This window comes from Alternaria triticimaculans (genome assembly GCF_023758025.1).
Source record: "Alternaria triticimaculans strain BMP 0046 chromosome Unknown scaffold_17, whole genome shotgun sequence".
NCBI lineage: Eukaryota > Fungi > Ascomycota > Dothideomycetes > Pleosporales > Pleosporaceae > Alternaria > Alternaria triticimaculans.
The window spans coordinates 297,241-314,065 of record NW_026055974.1 but is presented as its reverse complement, the minus strand read 5'-3'; the positions used below and the strand labels follow the sequence as shown (position 1 = coordinate 314,065).

Below are 16,825 nucleotides of genomic sequence, written 5' to 3'. Positions count from 1 at the left end.
ACAAGTAACATTATTCATACACACATACACAGACCGCAGCTATGCCGCCCATCACGCGCCCCCGTCGCATCGTCGGCGTCTCGCTGAAGATGTACTTCGACCTGCCCAGCACCCTGTCCTACGTCCGCGGCGCCTTGCAGCTTGACGGCGACGCCTGGAACTCGCGCATCGATCTCTTCGTCATCCCCGACTTCGTCTCGCTCACCGAATCTGCCCGCATCCTCGAGTCCTCGTCTATCATGCTTGGCGCCCAAGATACCATGTGGGAGGACAAGGGCGCATACACCGGTGAGGTCAGCCCACTGGTGCTGCGCCAGGCAGGTGCGCGCATAGTAGAGATTGGACATGCGGAGCGGAGGGCCATATTCGGCGAGACAGACGAGACGGTCGCGAAGAAAGCCGGTGCAGCAGCGAGGAACGGCCTCATACCGCTTGTGTGCATTGGCGAGAAGACGCACCACAGCGTCGCATCAGCAGCTGTCGGTGCAGCTATACAAGAGTGCAAACCCCAGGTCATGTCAGTGCTGGCTGCCGTCCCAGACGACACTGAGGTAATCCTGGCCTACGAGCCTGTCTGGGCCATTGGCGCAAAGGAGCCCGCCGACCCCGACCACGTTGTCAATGTTACGAAAGAGCTTAGGAAGCTGGCTGCTGGCAGAGCGGGCACCACAAGAATCGTCTACGGAGGGAGTGCTGGCCCTGGCACCTTCGCGAAGATTGCCGAAGGCGTCGATGGCTTGTTCCTGGGTCGTTTCGCGCATGACATTAAGAATCTCAAGAAGGTAATCGAAGAAGTTGGTGGAGCTTGAGGTCGCTATGGATGACCATACGGCCGTTGAAGCTCTCATTCTTTTTCGCATGAATCATTCAGCGGGGGATCGGAGTCGGGGAAGGAGGAACAAGGCGAACAAATCAGCCGGGTGAGATTACTTATCTTCTCATCACCACCATCCATCTCGTCATGTGCGCAGGTATAAGAGAATGACGTGCCGGCTTGGTACTTTCTCTCAAACTGATCCATCTCATCTTCTCTGAGAGCGCGTGCAATGCACCTTCCTATTCTATCAGCACTTCTGTTGACGTTGCATCATGTTGACTGGCGCGGAATACATGTCCATTCGCAAAGACAGTATCCAACTAATGACTGCTGAACGCAATCTGCTCGATTCGATCATCGGTATGTTTCGCGATCATGGCGAACAAGTTTATGACAGTCGTTCGGCACTAGGCAGGAGCGACGCGCACCTGGCCATGCTGAGCAAGTACGGGGTCCCCAGGAGCAGAAGGTGCGAACGACGACGAGGAGACTTTGAGCCATCGAACATCCGAATGTACCGACGATCTGTATCTCCTTGTACCTTCTCACCAGCTTTCGGCACTTCAACATGGAAAGCACCGAAGACCGAAACCCTCCGAAGGCTACCCACATGAACTTTCAACGCCGCATGATCCACACTCCGCATAGGACTCTTAGTCGCAATCTCGTGTTACGTTCTTCGGATGCCGATTTCGGATGCCGGTAGCCCATACGCAGTGGAAGCATGTCCCGCAGAGCAGATGCATGCTTTCACGATGGATAAGGCGATGCAGATTCTATGGACACCTTTGTGCTGGACCGGAAGCGTCGTTCCCTGTGATCGCGAAAAGCCCGAATCCCTTCGGATCAGAGGGGTCACGGCATACGCCGCTAGAATCCTGGGTCGCGGTCTTACTGGGATGCTGATGGCTCGGATCCACGGAAGATGCGGTCTGCCTTTTGGACACCTGGCAAACTTGCCTATTACCGACTAAGAGGTTGCGAGCGCGTTAATCGGAACGAATTTTGGGAATCGTCGTGCGACGTGCGGTGTGCGGTCAACCAGGTTTTCATTTCGAGTGCGACTGGAGCCTGCGTGAAACAATGCAACTCCCCGGAACACTTTATGCGATATGCCAGCCTCGATTCACTCCAACCACGAGCCCAGTGTTTGTGCATCTACCTATTCCCGGGGCTTGGTTTCAAAAACCACCAGTCTTCCCCCATCGTAGGCTGGATTGGGTTAGGCGGGCTTACTCGCGGAATCAATCCGCCGCCTACCCGTTTCGTGGTCGGATGAGCGCAAGCTACTCGCCAAATGCCATACGCTCGATACCAGTCACCAGATTCTGAAGCCACCATGCACACCTCGGTAGTGGAACGCGGGGGCTGGCTCTGGGCCCTCCCTTGCAGTTTGACACCAACTGCGGAACTGATTTATCGACCATAAGATGCACATGCAACCACAACAGCTTCGCCGCACGAGGCCGGACTGTATATGTTCTGGACTGAGTCGAAGCAGTTGGTCGTTCTCGTCACACAGATCTGCAACTGCCTCAATTGCAACGTTGCACACGATCGCACTTTGGAGCCACACCATCAGTAATCGATGTCGCCTACGCGACTCGTTTGCGAGACGTCAAAAGGAACCCTCATGCGCGGCTTCAGAGATGCCGTGGGCGACATGACGTTTGGAAATAACGCCTGCACCACTCATCCGGATCTAGCGTTCCTAGTACGCTTTCCCCGCAAAGTCAACCCCAATAAGTGACGGCCCGACGATCATTTAGCTCCAAAGTCTAGGCTCCGCACACATCCCCAGCTTTCGCGTGCTTCATCTCCACTCGACTCCGCAGAACCGATCTTATTTCCTGCAGCTGCAGATCCCTTACTGGTTGTCACTGAGTCGGATCACGATCACGTTACAACGTTCAATGCGTACCATTTGCATTGCGACCGTTTTGGGCACTAGGGTCGCCGAGGTCTTGCCAATACGGCGAGGCTAAGAGTGTGATCAATTGTGTTTCACGAAGAAGCATGCTTATCGTGGAGTCCTCGATGGGAATCTACATCTCCAATCGCCCATTCAGACGCTCGTTATCATGCACTCTTGGATAAGCCCCGACGGTGTTATAGGCAGAAGGTCTGGGGTGTGCAATGTGACTGCGCGGAACGCCACTGTTGTTTCTGGGGATGCGTCGCCAGGGAAGCCACGTCCGCAGCTAAGGATGAACTCCTCATGACTCCGGCGAATCAAGACCTGGCCGTCCTTCGAGCTCTGGTCTGGGCAGATCTGCCCTCCCGCCAATTCGACTACGTGCATCAGGTCCAACGCGGAGCCGCAGCGGTTGGTCCTCAAACTCTTGTTCTACCGGGGTGGCCTGGCTGCACCTGCCACCTACTTGGTGATGATCCCTTGCTTTCGTCCGCGGCTACGCTTTCTTGGAATTGGAATCCGTGCCTCAAGGTTTGCGGAGCACCATCGTTACGTGACCTACACTCTTAATGAAGATTGTCTGCCCACCTATATCAATCCTATCCTCCATCTTCTAGCCTCCTATGTCACGTTACGAGAACTCTACAGCAACTACCACTTCCTCCACTGGCCATCATCACGAAACATCCTCCTCTAATACTAACTCTAACGGAAGCGGTCTATTCGATAACCACATCGCCTGTATGACTTCCAACCACGACCACAAGTACGCAACAAACGACGCCCATCTCGGTGCGACTACGGCTCGGGACGCGGAGACTCTATCAGCTGGATCAACCGCGAGAAACGAGTCGACGACACGAATGATGGACAACCCCAACGCTTTGGAGAAGGACTTTTCTCGGCAAGATGGTAAGACACTTTTGCGACGCGTACTTCTGAATTCAGCTGACGCTCTCTAGCTTACGGCAATGGATATGGAGGACACGCACACCTCGATGCTTCGGCCGACTCTGGTACTGCGCTGCATCAAATCCGAACAGCAGGTAGCATCTCCATCTCGCCAGAGCTTTTCGAGAAGCTGTACTTGTCACCTCCGAACAAAGTAAAGGGAGATCTGCGCAAGACGTTCGGTAACCCAACACCTCTGTAAGTTCTCATTACACATTTCGAGTTCGTGGTTGCTGACATTGCATAGCGCTTTGATCGGTTTCTTGTTGTCGCTGCATCCATTGAGCATGACCCTTATGGGATGGCGAGGCGCTGGTGGGAGTGGATCTGCAAGCATCGGGTGGTATTACTTCTGCGGTGGTCTGCTCATGATCCTCGGTGGCCTCGGTGAAGTATGTTTGTCCTGAAACTTGTAACAGCAAACACTAACCGCTACCACAGTGGATTCTCGGCAACACCTTCCCCTTCGTTGTCTTCTGCTCTTTCGGTGCCTTCTGGCTCGGTTTCGCCGCAACTCTCCAACCTTTCTACAACTCATACGCCGCATACGCAGATCCAAGTGTCGAAGGCAGCACAGGTCTCGAGTCTGTGGGCTTCAATGTCGGTCTTGGTACGTTGCCTACAATATGTTTCGGAATTGCACCTCTAACGGTTGATACAGCATACTTCCTCGTCATGATGGGCATTCTATGCCTCGTCTACCTCGTCTGCTCCATCCGCACGAACCTCATCTTCTTCCTCATCTTCTTCACACTTGTACCCGCCTTTGGTCTCCTTGCCGGAAGCTACTTCCAGCTTGCCAATGGCCAAGCTGCTCTTGCTGTCAAGCTCGCTGAAGCTGCTGGAGCTTTCACCTTCGTCACGTGTATGTGCGGATGGTACATCTTCTTCGCCATTATGCTGGCTAGTGTCGACTTCCCATTCGATCTACCTCGTAAGTTGACTATGTCTTGGTCAAGTTCAGTTCGTCTGCTAACACGAAACAGTTGTCGATCTATCCAGCGTGGTGAAGGGCGCCAGCGAGAAGCGCAAGATTGACCATATGGAGTAGACAAGACCTCGATGGTGTATGGTCGAAATGCGGAGCATTGGATATGGGAGTGGCAGACAAGTGGAGATATCAAGAGTGGGTCAGATACCAGACGAAAGGCACGCTACACGCGTCAGACAGTCGAGACGGTGATACTGTCAGTGGCCGATCAGAGTGTGAAGCTACGCTTTCCCTTCCATCATGTGCCAATGCTACGGGTAATATTTATAAGTTACGCACGAAATAGTAATTATGCAATTCACGAAATCATATCTCTCCACATGTACTAACTCATCTTCATGTCCAATGCATCGTCACGATCCAAGAAATGGTCGCGTGTCCATCGCATGACGAATCCCACCAGCTGGCGTCGGGCTCGCCCGAGGCATTTCGATCCTGCAAATCTCACGACGACTAAACGATCATTTCAGCCATAGGATTAGGGAACTCGAGACACAATTTCCGCGAAAGCATAACATCGCAGCCTCGTTCTGGTCGACACGCCGTGTCGCATGAAGCCCCATGTCACAGAGTTGACAGGTCTGACACGTCCGACCCCGATTTACGGGTCCGCCAACCAACTCCTTCAAGCGAACAGATGGTACGTGCATGTATACATATAACCAAATCGACGAACAACATATAGGTCTTTTTGCTAACCAGATATCTGATATCCAACGACCTGCCCAAACTCGCATCCAACTTCCCCTCCTCCCACGCTCCCGCACCACACGTCACCACCATGATTTACCCGGTGGAAGCAGCCCCCATGCATGCCACACGGCACACCACATCCACATCCACCAGCACATCAACCCGTCCGCGGAGGCGAAGTAGATCATCAAGTCGCTCGTCCGCATCCCAAAACTTTTCGCGTCCACATTTGCAACCCATACCGCGGAAATCTGCTCCAGCCACGCTTCCCCTTAGAGCCCTCACAGACTCCTCCGCTCCAATCGCCCAAACCATCATTATAAAACCAAAACCACATCATATCCCTTCTACTACATCGAGATCGAGATCGAGAAAACCTCCACACAAAATGGCAACCTATTTCCTCACGGGCGCAAATCGCGGTATTGGATTGGAGTTTGTAAGGCAGTTGGCTGCGAAGGGCGACAACACCATCATCGCGGGCGTACGCTCGAAATCAGGTGACATTGCCGAATTAGAAGCGATGAGCAAAACCAACCCCAAAATCCACATCATCGAATGCGACGTCTCTTCGCTAGACTCCCTCTCCTCCATCGAGTTCCGCGTCGCAGAAATCCTCTCCAAGAGCGGCGCATCACTCGACTACCTCTTCAACGTCGCCGGCATAAACGCAACATCCAGCGACACATCGCTGACGCTCGACCCGAAAAGCATGAACGAGCACATGCAAACCAACGTGCTCGGCCCGGCGAAAATCGTGTCTTCCTTACAAAAATACCTCGCCCGCGGCGCTACGGTGCTGAACATGTCGTCCGGGCTCGGTAGTCTGACTGTTGCGACGGATATAACCAAATGCTGTACTTATAGTATGAGTAAAGCGGCGTTGAACATGTTGACGGTGCACCAGGCGAAGGATTTGAAGAAGCAAGGTGTAAGGGTGATTTGCATGGATCCTGGGTGGGTGAAGACGAGGATGGGGGGCGAGGGCGCGATGATTGAGGCGAGTGTTAGTGTGGGGAGTATGTTGGAGGTTGTGGGGGGGTTGAAGGAGGCGGATAGTGGGAGGTTTTTTAGGTATGATGGTGTGCCTGTTGCGTGGTAGGTTGGGATGGGGAATATGTGTTAGAAAGTGGTAGAGGGATATGTAGATAGCATGTTGGACATGGTAGTCTGAGATAATCGTGGATGGTATCTAAAGCGACAGTGTACTACATCCTTCGTGCCTCTACCTCCGTCTGTAAAGCGTCTTTCATATCTACTCCGCCACAGGGCACAAATCGTAGTTACCAGCGACGTTGTTACCCCACCATTGCGGAAACGGAATCGCCGGGCCTCCCGCACCAAACACAGCAAACGACAAGATGAACAAACAAGTCAAACTCGCGCCATCAAACGCACCCGCAATCAGGTACGAGTAGTCCTTGAAGATGCGGGGACGGTAGTTCCTCAGGTAGAACTGTGTGAAGAAACCCACAATCGTCCAGCTGAGAAGCACGCACGTCTGACTCTGATTGTAAGGAATGTATCCCGCGTACTGAATGAACTGGGGGAAGTTGATCTCGCGGAGGGAAAAGTTACCGATCTTGGGTACGAAACGAACGAAGATGCGGTGGGCGAGGACGATGGCCGCCCCGATGAGGAGACCGAAGGGGACGATGGAGTAGGCTTTTCCTTGCTTATACAGGTACGCGGCGAGGGCCCAGGTGGAGGCGTTGGTGTTATAGGACTGGATGTTTGCACCAGACCACGACGCGTTACCGTCGGTGTCGGCGAGGAGGTGCTTGTTTCCTGTCACGATGGAGATCATGACGGCGTAGTTGATGAAGCCGCCCAGGACGGTGCCGTAGATTTGTGTCATGAACATCACGCGGGGCGGGATCTTGAGGTATTCGCCTAGTTTCAGATCCATGCTGAGTTGCACAGCGCTGTTGATAACGTTGTGAGACCACGCGGCGAAGTACATGTTACCGATGGGGCGACCGGGGAGGATCAGTCCGGCAATGACCTTGGACAGGTTGTTGGTTGCGATACCGTTACCGAAGCGGGCGTAGAGGAGGGTGCTGAAGGGCGAGATGATCGTGCCCATTACCAGTGCGATAACGTAGGCCCAAACGGGGAGAGTAACATTCTCCTTGATCACGACGACGAGACCGAGCACGAAACTGACGACGAGTACGGCTAGGTACCACCACTGTGGTGCGTCCTTGTAGTGCTTGGCCATGTGCGCGTGGTGAGGATCGTCGAACTTGCCCTTTTTGGCATCCTTGAATGCTCGGACTGTGTCGCCGCCCCAGAAGAGCACGATGTGGGCGATGAGGGCACCGATCGCAGCATTGGCCATGAACATGGCGTAAGCGAAGGTGCCTGTAATTCTCGGCAGGCCGTATTGAAGCAGAGCCTTCTCGTCCAGTATGCCATCGATGAAGACGCTCTCGCTTGGGTACTGCTTGCCCTCCTGGGTCAAGAGACGTGTTGACATGAAAGGCAGGTCCTTCGAACCCCAAGCGTTGCCGTAGTAAATGCCGAGCATGATGAAAAAGCAGAATACAAAGCCGGCAGCTTGGTGGAGTTGGAGCTTGAGAGGAAGCGACGACTGGAAGGAAGTGATCTGTAATAGCGATTAGTGTCTGCAGGGTATGAGTGTTTCGGAGCGCCTTCTTACGTATTGCCAGTCAAGCGAAATGCTGAACCAACCAAGACCCTCGTTGTTTGAGGCACCTCCGAAGAGGTTGGTAAGCGTAGCCGCCGTGTTTCCAGTCGCATGCATGGCAGCCAGACAGGGGATCGAGATAGAGTTCAACCAGGGGAAGATGTATGCAGGGAAGAACTCGTAGACGAACATGCAGGAGAAGGCAATCCAGAACCATCGGAGAGGCTTTGAATCTTTGACGCTCTGCCAGTGGAGACCTTGGAGGACCTTGACTGTAGGAAGGCTGCTCCAGTAGACCGAGTCAACGTGCCATACGCAGATGGGGCGCATGATACCGCAGATACCGTATCCAAAGAGTCCAATAGAAATGGTGCTGAAGATGACTGTGACAGGGCTCAAAGGCATGTCGTAGAAGAGGTCAGATGCAGCGAAGACCTGACTGGCGGGAGCAGCAATCGATGCGGAAGTGGCGGTGATGGATGTGATGGCATGCTCTTTCAAGTTCCACTCGCCGTGGTTGAAGAATGACATGATTGTAATCCACATGGGCGCCTTGCCGACTCCGCCCTTCTCCCTCCACCGAGCCTCGAACTTGTCTCCGCGGGGTAGTAGCTTGACCCATCCCCTGCCAAGGAAGTAGGCCATGAGGACGATGAAGGTTCCTTGGATGGTGACGAGAGTGGGTTTGAACTGGTTTCGTCAGCATTCAAGGTACGTAGCCTGTGGAGATATTGACATACCTGGTAGATCTGGTACACGACGGCTTGGAATCCGGACAGAACGGTGGCCAGAAACAGACTCCGGAAAGTCAACGCAGGCACAAAGTCGTCTCGCATAGGCAGTAGATAGGCTGCTGCGTCGGCGCCAGTAACGATGACATGGTCCTCACCGTCGCCGTCCTTGTCGTGCCCATCGCCGTCGTACTCGGGAAGAGCGGCCTTGATCTCAGGGTCCAAAGGGCCTTTGATGTCGATGTCTCCGTCGTGAGCAGCATGCTTCTTTTCGCTGAAGTCGTTGATAGCCTTGTGGCTGGGAAGACTGACGACCTTGCCCTCGACGGCGTCGGGGCGGCCCATAACCATCACGTCACCAAGAGGAGCTGCCATGGTTGCGCGCGGTAATGGTTTGGTTCATTGTCCGAGCGGGGAGTACTGTTACTCAAATATACAACTGCTCACGTGCTCTAGTGCAAACGCGTTATCGTGGCCTTCACCTGTGTGATTGCGGCGAGGTTGCGCGCAATAGCACGTCAGATAAGGCCCCTGTTGCAGGAGCGATAGGACTGCCACTCCTAGGTTTGAAAGGGCAGGTGTCCCATGTCAGGAAGCGGCCGAATACAGAAGGGTATCTAAAGATCATGCAAGGCGATGTTGGTGGCACGGCAGGTAACCTAACTGTGCAACCCGTGGGTCCTATCACTTCTTCCCTTCGTATTCTAGAACACCCGGCATATCAGAAACGAAGCCTGCAACCGTATATTGGGCAGGAAACTGCGGGGATAACGAGGTCGTGCCATCCCATGTCGGAGATGCCGTTCCAAAGGGGATGGCCTGGCACCCTGTTGCAACGCCAGGCTGATAGCGATCTATACCTAGGTAAACAACGGAATGGTGTCGCCACCAGGTTGAATGGCATCATCCGCAGACACGATATCGAATGCGCCCGGAAGAAGCATTCGCCGTGCTTATGACCGCGCGACAAGCCAATCGCGGGCAGACCTGGTGTCGCCGAACAATTGCAATGCAATTTAGGGAAGTTTCCTCGGCGTTCGTGCGACAGACGATCCTGTCTCGTGCGATTGGGGCGCTCGTCGTTTGGCGTTGTCCTCGAGAATGCGACGATAAGCGTTGCCAAGTGGGGGTGGCGCCCGCTAGGTCGTGCTTGTCCATCACAAGATGAAGCCTTGGTGGATTGAAGCACGCAGATGTGGACGGCGTTCCCGCGAGCAGCGGCGTCGTGGACCAGAATGCGGCAGTCAGGCCCGCAGTGTCGCCGTGGTGCGCGAAGATAAGCTGCCGAGTCCCGGGATTCCGTTAGGCTGGTTTCCGGTCGATGCAACGCCCACCTCCATGATTCTTCCACGAACAATAAGACATTTCAATAAAGTGTAAGAAAAATGAGGTTTGTCGCAAAGAAGAGCGTCCAGCAGTGTACTTAAGATGTAGTACTAGGATAATCTTTAGTGCTGACATCCAGGCAGCCATCTTGGCATTCTTACAGGCTGACTCATTTCTGCAGGCAAGCGCTCTGCATGCAAGTCATGCGATATAGCAACGAGCAATCAACATACCTAGGTAGCCAGTATAGTCCGGTTTTCAATGCGCATGTATCCAGGAACCCATTTCTCGGAACATGTGTTGCAAGGTCGTAATTTAATGAACCTCAAGTTCGTCTAGCTCATCAGCCCACTGTCTCAAACGCTGTTTAACTCTTCGAAGCACCCTGTACATCTCAGTAGAATCAAAGCGCTGTATCCTCCAGTCACAATGTCTTCCAGTCGATTTACAGCTTCTACAGCAGGTCTCACAACCTAGATCAATCTCAAGTACGTTCCCGGTACCTTTCAAGGGATGCCCGAGCTTCTTGTGTCGCACTACGTATACCAGGGAAGTCTTCTAGAAATCGCTTCTCTCCACTGCTACAGCCTATAATTCATTTTTGCTAAGTATATGAGAGCTGAGCAACATCCCATCCAGAAGTGAAGTACACTAGTCTCCATCCAGTGTACGCAGCCCTGTCGTTGATCCAACGCTCTATTATTCTTGTCGTTTCAAAAAGGATATAGCGAGTTATTCGAGAGGCTACTTGTTATGCAGATTTCTCTGCTGCTGCTTTCCAGCGCACTTTTGGCGGATGGCGATTCTGGTAGAACATACAAGCACAAAACTATTTCACTCAGCTGTCTCAAATCTTGAAGAACATGTGCGTCATCGGCTAGTAACCTCTACACCATTCACTACGTCTCCAGGCAAAACATACATACCCACAATGCTCTAGTCACTTCTCACACCTTCCCCAAAGTCCGAAACTTTCTATCAAAACGCTTTTTACAAAACTCTCCTGCGTAGCCGTTCGTCCATCCGGACCTCCTCAACTCCAACACCACCATGTCCTCCACGCACGAGCGTTCCATCCCCGGCCTTTCCGCCCTCTCCCCCACCGTAAACCCCGAACAATGCTACAGCGCCCTCTCCTTCTGCCTCCCCACCTCCCTCGCCTTCGCCAAACGCCTAACCTGGGAGCAAACCCCATGGATCCCCCACACATTCAACCACAAATCCGCGAACCCAATCGACGAAGCCGACGCGCACCGCATCGCCATCTACCTGTCCCTCCACGGGCACTCGGTCACGGCTCGAGACGTGCAATGCGCCTTGCTATTCGGAAGCACAACACCCGATCAAGACAAGATGACAGAGGGAATGGGATCGTGTCCGCAACTCTTCGTTATCTTCCCCCACGCAAGCATGGTTCCTTGTATCGACCGCGAATTCCTCAAAGTCTGGCACGACGACATAGTGAAACCGGCGTTCGATCATGCGTGGAAAGACTCTGGTCTCGCGTTCGTATACGGGTCGTCATTAGACACACCAACCCGCGTCTTGCCTCCAACAGGCGTCCGCACGTCACGCGACGCGTTTCCAGCATCTGGCTTCCTCGAGCGCCTGGGCAAAGGGAAGACCGGGGCTGTGCGAGACTACTGGCCTAGCTGGACGGATGACTCGTGGTATCTCGGGCTTGAAGGGAAATATACGGGTACACGGACTGCAATATACGACACAGCCTGGGACGCCATAAAGGGCATGTTGAAGGACCATCCGCAATTATCGTCGTACCAGGATCCCATCTTGCTGGCGATGTCGAGGGGAGTGGTGCATGTGAACCCGAGGCTGAGTACGAAAGACAAGTACAGGTATGTGGCGCAAGAGTGGGATCGGCTTGTTGATTCGCGGTTCGTGAAACAAGGGAGTTTCCAGGTGGTTTTTGAGACAGTTGTGGGTAATACGCCGGAGCCGGACGACTATCTTGAGGACGAGGAGATGTTGAGGGATGAGGACCTGCTGGATGAGGGGGAAATCAAGAAGATTAGGGAGAAGGAGGAGATGTTGAAGAAAGAGGAGATCCTAGCGATTGAGAAGATGGAGGCCGATGAGCCGGTCGTGACAGCTGGGCCGGTGGAGGCGACTTTGGCTGTCGAAGAGAAAAGCGAAGGCATCAAGAGGAAGGAAGACTTCAGAATACCTACGAGTGAGGACGAGTATCGCAATAAGCGGAGGAGGACGGAATAGCCTGGTTCGGCCTCTTTGTCAAAGAAACGCTGCAGCCGAAGAAGTGAACGCGGTCAGAAGAGAAGCGAAAGAGTGAGAACGTAAAATGTAGGTAAAAAGTTCATCAAAGCTATCCAAGCTTACCATACAACGCCAACCAATGCAATACTCCGGCTACGCACTACCAAAATGCGATAGCGATGATGAGGTGTTTCCTCACTCATGTCAGATGATACCAGCGATCCTATTTACGCTGTTCATCGATCCTAGCCCTAGCCCCAGCATCGTCCTCAACCTTCTTCTATCTTGGCTTCGGCCGCCGGAACGGATGTGCCTCAGTGTTGAACACCCAATCATCCAAGCTAATCATGTCCGGTGTGCTGAAGATGAGGTAGAAATACTTCAATGTCTCCGCTGTCCAGAAACTCTCCATCTTGTTCTCAATATTGTCGTCGCGTGTGTAGGGTACGTCGCCCACACCAGGAACGGATTTGTAGGCCCGGCCTGGAGCTTTCGGCGCTACGAAAGTAACGTCTCGGACTTGTCCGTTGGCATATGGCGTTCGAGTTGCGGCAACGATGCTGGTGAACATGTCCCACGCGTCATCGAGATACTGCCGGTCACCAGTGATGCGGTACATGATGAAGACGGACTCGATGGCTTCGGGTCTGAGTAGATACCGCTTGTCGCGGATGTTGGTGAAGCCAGGTGGGATCTTGTACTTTTCCACTGCATCGTTGAAAGATTCGACATATTTGCTGCTATAATGATACAGCGCACCCTCTTCCCAAGCCGTATGGTTCCACGGACAGGTTTTCCGGGAGTCGCAGGCGACCATATCGAATGTCTCGGGCATGATGCCAGTTTGTGTGGCGGCGTAGGCGTATATGCATCCCTTGGTAAGCTTCGCGCCGAGGTCCACGTGGTCAGGGTCAGAGAACAGGCGGCCTGCCAGACCGAACATGCCGCCAATGAAGCACGTAAGATGTTGCATGGTTGGGTCGAGTTTGGCTTCTTCACCGTGTGTGAAGACATCGCCGCACAGGAGTAGGTCTTCTCCGTGGAACTTGTCAGGTACCATGGGGCGGAACAGCATGTATGCGTCAATCATCTCCGCAGAGTCGCGATACAGCTTCTCATACGCAGGTTCCACCCCGCCCAGCAACGCATGCATCTTGGGGAAGTATTCATACGTGCTGTCAGCAAGCGCGCCGATGGAGAAGAAGCGAGATTGATTGAATTCTTCTTTCGCAGCATTCACCATAGTTGGCCACAAGCCAGGAAGCCTCGTACTATCCTGTGCACGATCCATCATTATGGTAATTCTTGCAACAGCGTCGTAGTACTTTGGCTCCGACGTAACCTGCGCCAGCCGCGTGAACTCCATGGTTAAGCTGCCGAGACAGGCAAAGCAAATGTTGCTCTCGGCGGAGAAGGCCAGCCTGGGTACCTTCTTGACGCCCTCCACATTCAGCCAGCCCAGTGGTGTATTATTCGTTGTGTCAAACGCTCGATACAGCATCTCTCCAAGTTGTATCGCCTTCTTAAGCAAGATAGGCTTCCCGCTCATGTCGTATGCGCTCAGCAGCCCGCCGAGGTATCTGATAGTCGTTTCGAAGACGCTTACGGTGGTCAAATTGGTCTTGCCGAAATCTATGGCCGCGACGGCCTCCACGGCCTCTTCGAATTCTTCTTTGAGTCCCATGATCCACAGCGTGTCTAATGAATCGACGAGTGTGGCACCCCAGCCGCCAAACGACTCCTCACCCTCACCAGTAATTGGCTTAAGCTCATCCTGTGCCCACGCAAACTTCTTGTAATTATTCCAGCTATGCCTGAATTCGTCTCGCACGGCGACTCTACGTTGTTCCCTCTGTTTTCTTTGCGCGTTTGTTTCGGGGAAGTCTTCGGACTGGACGCGCGGGAGTTTACGAGGAGCGGTAGTCGGCAGCGGTATGTAGGACGTGATCGTGTTCACAAAAGGCGCTTCTCGCCAATCATATGACTGCTCGGATTTGATGCGCGCGAGACTCGATCCATCGTGCATATACGCTTCGTGCTCTTCGAATGCGACAGCGAGCGCATCGGTGGGCTGCGCGTACAGCCAGTAATACCCGCCGAACGCGACGGCCGAAAGAAGCGCATATATAAGGGTTCGCTTATGCTGTCTCGACATTGGCCGCTGGTATGGCACCCCGCGGGGCACTTTAATCCTACGCATTGTGAGATAAACGCGCAGACCTGTAGTCTCTCATCGAATGTACAATGGGAGAAATGGTGTCGTGAGAAGTAAGCAGCCAACACCAAGTGGGTGGCCTGAATAAGAGGGTATGCGATGTAGTCGGATTAAGGTATCATGCAATGATGAGGAAAATGATGCCGGGTGTGGTGATGCCACCAAAAAGTGTGTTGTTCATGAAACCGCCATGGTGAAGCCGGCGCAAGGACACCTCTCCAGTGTGGAGGGATGTAACGGAAGTGACCCATCTGCCAAGGCAAGCTCCATTGCCGATCAAACAGAAAGTACAGGTCGAAGCACTTCCGGTAACCGTAGCGCCAGAAGCGACTATAGCACGTGTCGGCGAAATATATGAAGGTGCGTACAAGCGACGGTGTACTCTTCGCCGTGAAGCGCATGTGTTCAGTTGTGCCGGCGCGCTAGAGACGCGTTGGTGCATACGTGTCCGTGCATCTCCTTGCCCTGCTTGCAGAGCTGTCACCATTGCATTCAATCGACCAAGAGTGTAGATTTCCGTGTAAATTCAATTTTCTGCATGCTAATAAGGACGAGAGAGTTGGCTGCTGATGCCGTTGTGGTGACACTGAGGCGAGCTCTCTGCATAGGCTCTGTGCGTCATGAGCTTGCCCCGAAACGGCTCTTTAGCACGTGACGTCAGCAGAGGGTCAGGCCAGCGACGACGTACTGATGCCAATTCCACTTCGTTGCCGACACCAAGTCATCTACATTGAGCACTCCGACACCGAACTCTGTGAGCTTAAACCACAACATATCTCTCAAATTAATTGGCCACACTGGAGTATGCCAGTATCTACTCTGCAACCCCGTCTCCTGTACCATCTCAATCTGGGTCTTCAAGATCTTCTCTTGCTCTGCGCTCAGTTGATTGAATCAAATCTTACCGATAGCATCTTTGAGACTGATACTGACGTAATACGAGTTCGTATTGTTGAAGGTAGTGTTACCAGCAGAAAAATCGTCGAGCTGAGATCCCCGTCCCGCAGACTTCACCATCCTTCGTGGAGTGAGCGAACGAGACTTTAGCAACTCCAACAACTAAGAAAAGGTGAGCATAAAATCAAGGGATCTCTAAGTATATTTGATCTATCTACCCTTCAAACACGCCAAATCATCGTCCAGCTTCAAGAAGTCCCCGCCATCTTGATACGCCCTGAGGACCCCCGAGTTACGATTGTGTACTTGGCTGACCATGCGGTCCATAGCCTCAGTAGTCTGCTCCTCGAGAGTCTTCTCATTCGCCTCTTTGGCCTCTTGACGAATTCCATGAAGACGTTTGAGCCAATACATCCATCTCCACGGGGTGAAACCAGTCGGTGACCGCTTTCCGAATTCAGACTCAAGGAAGTGCTGCCCACCCTGCCCGATGTGACTGGGACAATCATTCCAGGAGAGTTCAGAGAGTTGGACAAGAACGTGACCAGCCTCTTTGATCCATGCACACACGGACGGCATGAGCTGCGTCAGATCGAGAGTCGAGATCGTCTGGTGTGTAGAAAGTTCGTCTGGTTGACCTCCCTCGATGCTGCTTCTTCCCTCAAACGTAGAGCAGAACAGCAAGAGAGCGATTTGGCAGATTCGATCCTTGCTAACGCGAGTCGACGCTAGCTTAGCCAGGAAGGATGCGAGGTTAAGTCGCTGGGCGTTCTTCAAAGCCGCGCAGTTCTCGATCCAGAATCCGGTCATGTCAGTGGCTAGAAAGGGTAGATCTAAAGATTGGTGTACAACGTCAGTGTGTGTCTCACATACAGTTCGAACGGGGATATTACTAACCGTTCCACACCGTTCCATCGACTGTTCGCGCAATGTCGATACCGTAGTGCCCAGTAGCGGGCCTGGTCAACGGCCCCAATCCCTGGATTCGCACGATGTCGAGGACCAAGCGGTCCTGTTCGCGCGTATCATACGCCGTGTGCACAGCAACTTGGTAATACATGTGCCACGCAGAGTGCATGTGGTGCACAAGAGAGTCTATACCATCTCCTAAGCTGCAGTATCGCTCACTGACAACCCCGGTTCGATTATAGAAGGCTGTTCCGCGGAGTCCGTCAAGCTCCCCACGCGCGACGTCTTCGCGAACCATTAGGATGTCATGAGCCACATTGTCTAGGTGGTTGAGTTCGGGAGGACCCTCTGGTGAGGGGCTCAGTAGAGCATCACGGAGGTGATGCATGTCGAGTTCGCGGTTGTGTTTGTATCGTTCACTGAATGAGTAGGATACAGAACGAAGGATAATGGAGATAGGAAAGCGCTCTTGGACATGCCTTTGAACCTCGTCTTCTT

At 53.2% G+C, this 16,825-nt stretch overlaps 6 protein-coding genes across 6 annotated transcripts; 4 read left to right on the top strand and 2 right to left on the bottom strand.

Annotated features, from left to right (window-relative positions):
* Positions 1 to 41: 41 nt before the first annotated feature.
* Positions 42 to 809, top strand: J4E78_008877 (uncharacterized protein; the record flags this gene model as incomplete). The annotated part of the gene is made up of 1 exon (XM_049369476.1): positions 42 to 809. The coding sequence occupies one exon, from the start codon at positions 42 to 44 to the stop codon at positions 807 to 809; it is 768 nt and encodes a 255-aa protein (XP_049218800.1).
* Positions 810 to 3,475: 2,666 nt separating this feature from the next.
* Positions 3,476 to 4,734, top strand: J4E78_008876 (uncharacterized protein; the record flags this gene model as incomplete). Its single annotated transcript, XM_049369475.1, has 6 exons — positions 3,476 to 3,644; positions 3,695 to 3,881; positions 3,931 to 4,075; positions 4,125 to 4,293; positions 4,345 to 4,617; positions 4,670 to 4,734. The coding sequence occupies 6 exons, from the start codon at positions 3,476 to 3,478 to the stop codon at positions 4,732 to 4,734; spliced, it is 1,008 nt and encodes a 335-aa protein (XP_049218799.1).
* Positions 4,735 to 5,755: 1,021 nt separating this feature from the next.
* Positions 5,756 to 6,469, top strand: J4E78_008875 (uncharacterized protein; the record flags this gene model as incomplete). Its single annotated transcript, XM_049369474.1, has 1 exon — positions 5,756 to 6,469. The coding sequence occupies one exon, from the start codon at positions 5,756 to 5,758 to the stop codon at positions 6,467 to 6,469; it is 714 nt and encodes a 237-aa protein (XP_049218798.1).
* Positions 6,470 to 6,622: 153 nt separating this feature from the next.
* Positions 6,623 to 9,123, bottom strand: J4E78_008874 (uncharacterized protein; the record flags this gene model as incomplete). Its single annotated transcript, XM_049369473.1, has 3 exons — positions 6,623 to 7,975; positions 8,030 to 8,707; positions 8,758 to 9,123. 3 exons carry the CDS (start codon positions 9,121 to 9,123, stop codon positions 6,623 to 6,625), a joined length of 2,397 nt encoding a protein of 798 aa, XP_049218797.1.
* A 2,001-nt stretch (positions 9,124 to 11,124) lies between these two features.
* On the top strand, positions 11,125 to 12,306 carry J4E78_008873 (uncharacterized protein; the record flags this gene model as incomplete). The annotated part of the gene is made up of 1 exon (XM_049369472.1): positions 11,125 to 12,306. One exon carries the CDS (start codon positions 11,125 to 11,127, stop codon positions 12,304 to 12,306), a length of 1,182 nt encoding a protein of 393 aa, XP_049218796.1.
* Positions 12,307 to 12,586: 280 nt separating this feature from the next.
* On the bottom strand, positions 12,587 to 14,461 carry J4E78_008872 (uncharacterized protein; the record flags this gene model as incomplete). The annotated part of the gene is made up of 1 exon (XM_049369471.1): positions 12,587 to 14,461. The coding sequence occupies one exon, from the start codon at positions 14,459 to 14,461 to the stop codon at positions 12,587 to 12,589; it is 1,875 nt and encodes a 624-aa protein (XP_049218795.1).
* Positions 14,462 to 16,825: the final 2,364 nt, after the last annotated feature.